The following is a 9,895-nucleotide window of genomic DNA, read 5'->3' as shown; positions in this document are numbered from 1 at the left end:
TTCTGATAAAGAAATTGAGCCCTGGACTTATCTGTTGGGATGGGACGATGAGAGAGATGCTTGGGTTGGGTAAGTGATGCAGGTATAAGCCTGCCATTGGCCGATTATCTCAGTTCTTCCCCGCCCCCTTCTGCTGTCTGCCTGTTACAGTTTTGTTGTCACAGGAAACAAAACAGGCTCTGGGCTGCAAGCTAAGGCATTAAAAGTGAAACTTTAAGTTTTGCAAAGGATTTGGATCGTGCAGTAGTTTTTTTTTGTGGTAGATTATCCATTTTAATCACAGTGCATGAAAATCTTCCACCACAAAAGTTCCACCCGTCACTACTTTGAGGGAACACCGAAGTCGCATCTTTCGCTTAGTTCCGCCCAAGATGACTGTGATTGGTTTAAAAAAAAAAAAAACCCAAACAAGCCAGAGCATTTTTCTCCCATCAACAGAATGACACTGAGGTGCAGCCAGACCATTATGTTCTACAGAATGGGCTGGCAAGGCGAGGCTGGTGAGGTCGGTTTATTCCATATCTGCAACCCAAATTAAAGGAAGACAAAGGGGGCCGGTAAAAAGACAGATCGTGTCAGTAAAGCCTTTATGGATTTTTTGATGGTTTACCGGCACACCAGGACCCGTCCCCAGTATGCCTATTGGCCAGAACAATGCTGTTTGGCCCAACAGGGTGTCCTGATGTACCATGTAGCCACAATTTCCCCACATCCAAATGTTCAACACCCAGCGTCATCCTCCACAAGCATATTTTCCTACACTACATTATGCTTAAAAAAAATCTGATTGGCACATATCAGACAACATATAAACCAATACTAATGTATCTGTGATGAGCCGACCAGTATATCACTGTACCACAATTACAACAAGAGAAAAACATCTCAAACAGCCTCTTTCAAAAACTGAACTTGTGTCCAAAAGTATGGCATTGTGACAAGTTTGTGCAAAAAAAAAAAGTAGATATTTCTTGTGTGAATACCCTGATGGATTACTCGATAAGTATGACAATGTCATGCTGCTTGAGAAGTTGACATTGTAAATGGGTATAGGAGGCTTCCTGTGAGGTGGAGTGTGCAGAAAGACAGCTCTCTACTGTGCTAAGGACTGGCTGACTGTGGCAGGCACACTGAGACAATCAACTCCGCAACCATAACAGTGTGACTACTCTCAGATTAATCCAGGCATCGGTGAGAAGCATAAAAAAAGATGGCGTGCAGAGCAAGGCCATATGCAGCATCCAGGTGTATATAAAAGTTACCCACGGCGCTGGGTAAAAGATATTGCCGTACAGAGGAGTGTGTGATAGACATGGTGAGAGACATTTCTCCATAATTGCCTTTTATAACTCAAAAGCCACATCATCACTTTGCAGCAGTGTGGGACTTCCACGTTTTCTGGACCTCTTAAGCATTCAGGGAATCAATGGGGAGCTGGCAGCACTGACCTAGATGGCATGCAATTTAATTCCCTGCTTTTCCCATCTCGAGCAAGGAACGGGCGTGCAAGTTACCCAAGTCAAGGCATGCGACAGACCTTGTCAGCATGCCTGTCCGTGTACACTTTAACTGGTGCGGATTTGACACATCAATACGGATAAATGTGTTTGACTCTTTGGGCAAAAATTGTCTCAATCAGCCATGGAGAAACATGTTAGTACAACAATGCTGGCGGAAGAAACGTCCATTTTGAACCTATAAAAAGCCATGTCAGATTCAAACTGTGTGCCAAAAGAGGACCAGTACAGCGGAAATCTCATCTCCACAGCCCAGTGTGTCACAAAGCGATCGGCCCTGACTCACCGTCTGTGTCTCGCTCACACGGTGGAACACTTTTCAGATACAGGTAGCGGCGGCGGCGGATGCATTAAGATAGTGGTAGACAGTGTGGAGCACAACCTGTGTGTTACCTGAGTTATCCCGCTGCAATTAGCAATCATGTCCTTGCTAATTCACTAATTTTGTGATTACGCCATGCTCATCTATTTGTGTGAGGATGCGCTACATAAACATCAATAGGATTAGGTTTCATTGATATTCATGAACTAATGGGGGGGGGGAGCTGTATAAGTGTTATTTACACGACACTAAGCTGTCTGGCAGATAAGGTTTCTCAGGGCCATGGCAATCGGATTCAATTTCATGACCTGTGCAATGCCAGAGGGGGGAAAACAGCGAGCGATGCAGCTATTATTGGATAACTGAGTTTCCAACTGCAAACATCATTTAAAAACATGATTGTTGTTCTCTCTGATGGAAAACGCTAAACGTGACAAAACTATTCGAAGGTGGCGTTGTGAATATTGATCCAGGGAACCTTAGCCAAAATGAGTTTGTGTGAAGTAAATAACTCAACAGAAAAAACAAAAAATAAAACTATATTGATTTTTATCTTTTACTTGGAAAGCAGAACATGAGTGAAGGTGCACCAAGTTGCACAAAAGTCTAAGCTTAAGATGACAAAGACTGGGGGAAAAAAAAACTTGTGCATGACCAACCTTGCTATACCTATCGATCAGCTTTAGGAGGACAAACAAGGGCCCAAACAAAAAAGCTGGAGTCTCCAATCTCTCGGTATCATTATGTCCAAGGCCTTGGGAAAAGCCTACAGGTCAATACTGGAGCAGCATAGGCACTGTGGGGTAGGGCTGGCGACTTAATAAAGCAGACGTATTGTGTGTGAGCAGACGGGTCGATGTGACTCCCTCCAGACGCAATGCATTTTCACAGCGGGACAGGTTGCTGCACTGTGCAGAGTGGGCCTGGAGCAGAGGTCAACCCATTCACTTCATCAGCAGAAGAAACCAAAGAACAGTGGGAGAGATGGAGTGAACACAGTGAAAGAACATATTATCAACCCAGGGGACTCTGCTCACAGATATCCGGGACAGCTTAGATTCAGGGGGGCTTTGCATGCAGCTTGCTCTGCATATGCACTGTAAGAGACACGCGAAACAACTTGCACCGTTGCAGACACACACACACACACACACAGCTTACCTTTTCATAGTAGCGCAGTTCATAGTCGAGGATAATGCCGTTGGGCTGTTCTGGTTGAGGCCACGACAGTGTGAAGCTGTTCATGGTGGAGCTGATTTGGTGCATGATGGGAACTATGGAGGGAGCTGGAGGAAACAGAGAGAGTGCATTTCTGTTAGATTTTATGTGCAGTGCATAGTACTTCTGAATCCAATGTTTACACAGTATTAAAGCAGATATGTATGCTAGAAAATCATGCATTGGCTCAAAAAAAAAACTAAAACAAGTCAACAAACAAACAAACAAACAGTTTGCATCAATCTTTTCGAGTTGCAGCAACTTCTAACAAAATTAGGTTCAAACAACAAACTACACAGAGTTCATGGAAGTAGCTTTTCCAGGACCATCAAAGGTATTGTTAAAAACCACATGTTTTTTACTCATACAACTTAAGTTGTTCCAACTAATGTGTACATGGAATTTAAAATTAATCTTTAAGTTCTATGTACTTTTTTTTTTTTGCAAACAAATTATCAAGTTTTTATGTTGTTGGCAAATTTGAAAAAAAAAAGTTGCTCCAGTGTCCAGTGGGTGTGATAAGGGACTTCTGAGTAGGGGGAATCTGAAATTGCCCCCAAAAATAAAAAACTGTAGTTATCAAGCTAATTTCATTAAGTTATCTGAACTTAAATTTAGTTTAAAATCAACTAATGCCGTTTTAAAAAACAATCCAAATTGCATTTCATTTAAAAAAAGTTGATGGACTTCCCAACATTATTACGCCAACCCAACTAATTATGCCTGCATCTACAAAAAAGCTTATCTAAATCATTAAATGACAATGTTTTATCTTGCAGCCGTGCATTTAATTAACTGGTGGGAATAGGTCTCTTGAATTATGTTTTCGAGTGTTGGGCAACCACTTTATTATCTGCCTAATATTCCAATAATTTTAATGACACTTAATGGTTGTTTAGTTACTTTTTAAAATGATAGTGCACATTTAAAATAAAAATAATGCAATACATGTCACTGCATGTGGCTACTTATTGATATACAACACGATGCTTCACACACACACACTGTAGCCAGCAGTACTCATCACATAGGCCACATTTCAACAGTAGAACTGCGTCTCTCATCCGTTCCCAGGTAACCAGCTGAGTCAGACTGATTAGTGCTGCACTCGGCCATATTCTGGCACCACATGACCAAATATCAGCCGGCTTTGGCCTCATTATAGCTGCCAGATTTGGCTTGCGGGTGTGGATTTGGGCTGAGTAGCAGCTCTAGTTAGGACTCTCGCTACCTTTTAGCCAGAATTGTCAATAACCACGAGTCTGGCTCAGATCCAGCAGTCCTTCATGTTGAATTTAGTAGCTTAGCTGAGTAATTTTGACCAAACCTGGGCAGAATTTAGAAGCACTAAACGTGGCTTCCTTATCACGCACTGGTTAATACAGTTTGAAGCTCGTTTTCTCTTTTTTCTTTTATTCAGGACTCTCAATCTCACAACCAACTTGTAAATGACTTGTTTTTGTTCCTGCCGTGATCAATTGTTAGAAACAAGATTTGTTACTTCTAAAAGGTTCTATCCAAGACAGGTGAATAGCACAGACCTTCAGCGTTCACCAGGGTGGAAAATTATCTTTGACTTAGTAAAACATCAAAACACACCACAAATAGCTCTAAGTGCATTTAAAAAAAACACACACCACTGGGCTTTTAGTTGCAGTAATGTCATCATTGTGCACGTGTAAATGAAACCAGCCAGCATATGTTTTGTAACTTGCACAGCATGTAATAGGTTATAATAAATGAATCGTATTCAGGAGGCTTTCAGATAAACATAGGTGTAAATTACTTAACAAAAAAATACACAAAAAATGTTTTTCTTGATACATGTGGTCTTGCAGGAAGTAGGAACAGAGGCACAAGAGAAGGAAGATATGTGCAGCATAATTAATCGTGGCACGCCCTTGATATATTCCATTGCTGTTTTCAGTATCACTGATGTCATAGTGAGTCACTTTACTAAACGGTGCAGGCCGGGGGGGGGAAGTACACTCGCAGTCGGCCATTAAAACTGACACTTTGCAGGCACACAGTTGTGGCTCAGCAACCAAGCAAGGACCTTATGTATCGGTCCACTCGATTATACTCGTACAAAGACGTTCTCTTGTCAGTATGAAGCACGACCCCATCTGTACCTGAACTTCACTCATTAAACGACTGGATTCAAGTTCAGCGCAGTATTGTGATTGGCCCATCTGCACTAGTCTATTCCATCCTTCAGCCCCAGTACACCTGAACGCACACACACACACACACACACGGCCTGTCAGTTAATCCAGACACTTGGCAATTTCCTGCTCGTTCCATCGTTTTTGTCCTCTGCACTGTCATCCCTCGATCATCCCTGCTCCTCTTCACTCTTCACATGCTGCTCAGCGATTGTGTTATTGGACAGAAGGAAGACATCAACTGTAATAAAAGTCTGTATATATATATATATGTGTGTGTGTGTGTGTGTGTATGTGTGTGCAGATGTGTCTCTGTGTTGTTTCATATCTTCAAATTTAATTTAGAAGGAATTTTAAAAGCAAGTGCCAATTTTCTTCAAGCTTAAAAAGAGACCTACTTTTAAACCAGAGCGGCATCTTATCAGCTGGAAAAGTGTGTTTTTAATCTTTATGGACAACAAGTTTGAAATGAAATGAACTGAAATTGACCCAAATTATTTTTTTTTTTTGCCAACAGACATTTTTAAAAATCTTGTCGCTGCTGTCAGTAGCATCAGAGTTGCTCAATATCCAAAACTTTCTCTTCTGTGTGTGTAATAAGTGAGATTTTGACATCTAAGTTCAAACTGACATTTTGCTTTCAAGGTATCATTCATATCTTTGTTGATCAAGGTTTCAGAAGTTTTTGTGTGTGTGTGTGTTTTTTTTTACAGGTTTTGCTAACTGCTGTGTGTCTTCATCCCGAACAAACCACCATTACTATGAAAAAATACTCCAGTTCCTGTGCAGCAGAGCATTTTTCATGTGAAAGTCGAACTGAAAACGTGGAAATTTTCCAAAAAAGCTGAGTTTAAAAGGCCAGGAAAACCTATTTTCTCATCAGCTTCTATCTGCCAAAGTCAGAACAGTTTTAGTTATTGAATTCATTCTCGAAGCACGAGTGTGAAGTGGGCAGCACTTGTTTAGAAAAGAAGAAATGTCACGTCTCATACTTTCCTGAACCACTCAGAGTAGAGCAACATCTGAATCAGACTTTGATCACAGGTGCTGTTTGCTCATCAGGCAGAGTGAAGGAACCACAGAAGCAGTGAAGTTGAGAGAAGAAAAAAAAAAGAGTTTAAGGCTGGATGACAAACTGCAAACCACATGGAAAGGCTGTAATTCTTCAATTTTATGCCTTTTAAGGCTGATTACTTCACCCCCACCCAAAAAAAAATCATTGCCATAAAATCCTGACAGCACCTAAAAATGCAGATAGTGTCCTGCGGTATCTAGCAGCAAACAACGTTCTCACCATTTTAATCTGCTTCAGTTTGATTATTATTTGTTGTTTGTCAAGTGTTTCTATGTTTGACTAAGTTTCTGTCTCTCTTATTATTTATACTGCAATCAGTGTAATTCATTGCTTTCAGTTTAATATATATGTAAAGCTGAGTTTGTTTTTTTTTCTCTCCCCCCTTTCACTTTATTACAAATTGATTTAACCGCTTCCTTATTTAATCATGTGAAATTACATAATAACCCAAATGTCAGCTCACCAAAATAGATCTTTTTTGCCATTTACAACAACTAGGGGAAATCAATACCTAAACTTACTGAGGCTCTTTTTTTCACAGCTGTACTTTCAATTGCAGAAACTGAAGTCCTGAGTCACACAGATTACTGGAACCAGAGTACAGAAGCTGCAGTCTGGGCAACAGTACAAAATCCAGAATGCAGCAACCACACAGTCATTGTAGAGATACTGCATTTTGAAAGCTGATTTCATTAAAATTAGATTTGTTTGGGTTATCTCAGAAAGTCAGATACAGATCTAGAATTTCTTTTTGGCCAAATATGTAGAAGAATAGAATAGAATAGAATGCCTTTATTGTCACTATACACATGTACAATGAGACTGAGAGCAGCTCCTTCAGTGCCATATATAATAAAGTACAAAATAAAGAGCAAAAAAATGAAAAATAGAGGAGATTTAAGTATAAAAAATAAGATAAGTTATATATACAGTATACAGTATAGGTTATATGTTATATGTAGTATGTAGTTATGTATGTAGTTATTACTGTGTGTGTTTTTTTTTAACACAGTCCCCTGATGAAGCAGATTAACTCGCAGAATTTTTAAGTGTTCAACTCTTAATAGCTACTACCTACGGATGTTTTTCCTCATTTAAATTAGAGGTTTTCAGGGAATGTAAATAGAATCCTCGCTATGAATACATCAATCTATGATTAAGATAGAAACTGTTTTAATAAAAAAAGAAAAAAAAACGTCAGATATGATTATACGAAAGTACAAATTGCCTAGCTTTTATGCACAAATCAATTTCTGTAATGGCACACGTGAATGTATCTCAGAATCAACGGTGTCATCATAAACTCCTTCAAGGTGCTAGGATAAACTCTAATTTAAAGTTAAAAGATGAATCCAACCAGACTTACTCATCAAACGAATTTGTGAAACACACAAGCGAGTTTGATTAAGAAACTTAATCTGCGACTGCACATGAAGTTCAAAGCCTTTCTGCTGTTTGAATACAGAGCTGGAAAAGAAATCTCCACCCCCATGTCTGCAGGCATAAATACAGCCCCGCGCAAGCCCATGCTCTACATTTTGTGCCTATCAGCCACTTGGCTCTTGGCCTGCTCGCTGCTGAGGCCTAGTCATCGCTCCACCTGGTCTCCGCTCACCATCTTTCTGAATAACTCATCTGCTCAAAAGGCAGCAAATGGCACCCTCTCTCATCTAAGTGTTCCTTTTTATCAAACTCCTTAGTGATTACTTTATTTATTTCCCTTCTCTAAGTACTTTGCCCTTGCCTAAGCCCTGCGGTTACACGAGTCCTGTAAGGAGAAAAAAAAAAAAAGCCTCTGACCTTTTCACTTGCTTGCAAATCATGTTTCGTAGAAAACCGGGCTTGCTGTACGGTTTTGATTGGGGTTAGTATTTCTTGATTGGAGTGTCAGATAATTGTCTAAAATGTAAATGTGAACAAATGACTGGGCTCTGTTTATCCTGTCAGCGTGAATGGATTCTGTTCCGTCTGCCTCCCTTGGCTCTCACCTCCTGCCCTCCTCCCCCTCCGCCTCCCTCTCCACCGCTCTCATACCCCAGACAGAGAGTGTGAGGGCTAAGCTCCACCTCAGTGCACTTCAGCCTCTCTGCTTCTCAGGCTGGTTCACGCTCCACTGACCAGGGCTAGGGCTGCCTGGGCCGCATTATCAATTACCGGCCACAGGCACACACTGTTCCTGACAGCCCCAAGGGAGGGGCACTCCACACAGAAATTCCTGCAGTGAAAAAAGAGGCTGAGGAGGAGGAGAGCCCCGAGTCCTGGTCCCAACTCAATTCATGCATTCAGGTGCACACGGGCAAGAAAAGCATCCATTTTCACTGTGGAGAATTTATTTTTTTCATGCATGTTTTCAAGTGCTAAGCGTCTAAATGCAAGTATAGCCTGGCCTGACATCTGAATCACCACCCACATCTCAGATTTGTATTTTTATTTATTTTTTACAGTGATTCATGTGTGTGCCTTTTTAACGGCCCATTTGGAGAAATAACAGCCAATCAGAGGCTTGTAGGTTTTCCTACCTGTGCAACTCACTCTGATTTTCTTTTTATGACCCCTTTAACCAACAACTTAACCAACATGCAGTATTTCTTCCCCGACAGGATCTTCTTGTGAGTTTCAGCATCAACTAAAAACAGCAACAACACGATATCTTATTACTTACAACATACATTCTCACTACACTCCCTGAAGGAAATAAAAAAAACTTTTTTTTAAACCATCGTGTGTCCCACTGGAAAGACAGTAAGTGTGTTTGCGAGAGAAAAAGCAGGACAGAGCGAACTAAACAGCGCGTGGATGTATGCGTGTCCTCGTACGTGTGAAGAGCCTGTCACAGACAATGTGTCGCGCCTGTATGAGGGTGAGGTTCAGCCCAATGAAGCACCGCTGTCCCCTCCAACTGCGTCCCCCCACTGTCACCCTGGGACGATGATGCTGACAGTGATTGGTGACTATGTCCTGCACTTCTCTCTCCTCCCTCCATCCCTCCCATCCCTTGCTCCTGTGCTCCACTTTTATCTGGCCCCACTTGCAGCCCCTGGCTTTTAATGCAGAGCTTGGCTCACCATTAATCAAAGTCAAAGCCTCCAAGCATCTGACTTAGACAGAAAGAGAGAGAGAGAGAGAGAGAAGAAGGAAAGAGAGAGTGAGAGGGACAGAGAAAGAAGTATGAGACAAGGTGATGAAAGAATGAAAAGCTTATTTACCTTTGTACGATTAATCAGCTGTAGAATACAGATGAGCCGGAGCACCGTTTTGCATATCTGGCACAGAGCTGAGCCTCTGTTTTCACTTTTGTGGCTTCAGAATGCAGTTGCCATAATTCTCATTTTATGGTGAGGGGTCAGCACATCAGATGTGCTGTTATGCAGTCCTCCAGAAATTCAGTGCTGCACTTACATAAAGTTTAATAGGAATGGTCAAAACTGATGCACTGCAGACACATAGCTTTACTCTTCGTATGTAGGCTACATTAGCAGGGTCATCCTCTCAGACCTTAGGAAGGTCCCTGGAGAGCCACTGTAGACATTACATAATTGTTTTAACCAGCTGAGACATACTCCTTCTGACAAACCAACGAAAGTTGTGTAAAATCTGT

At 41.3% G+C, this 9,895-nt stretch overlaps 1 protein-coding gene across 2 annotated transcripts in view; it reads right to left on the bottom strand.

The window, feature by feature from the left end:
* LOC103359190 (ephrin type-B receptor 1-B) overlaps positions 1-9,895 on the bottom strand; it is a 158,844-nt gene that overhangs the window by 35,791 nt on the left and 113,158 nt on the right. For both annotated transcript variants that reach the window (XM_008284419.1, XM_008284420.1), the window contains exon 6: positions 3,001-3,125. In XM_008284419.1, coding sequence (XP_008282641.1) covers positions 3,001-3,125 — 125 coding nt within the window. The remainder of the gene's footprint in view (positions 1-3,000; positions 3,126-9,895) is intronic.

This window comes from Stegastes partitus, unplaced genomic scaffold (genome assembly GCF_000690725.1).
Source record: "Stegastes partitus isolate 25-593 unplaced genomic scaffold, Stegastes_partitus-1.0.2 Scaffold358, whole genome shotgun sequence".
Lineage (NCBI taxonomy): Eukaryota > Metazoa > Chordata > Actinopteri > Pomacentridae > Stegastes > Stegastes partitus.
This window is presented reverse-complemented; position numbering and strand designations above follow the sequence as displayed.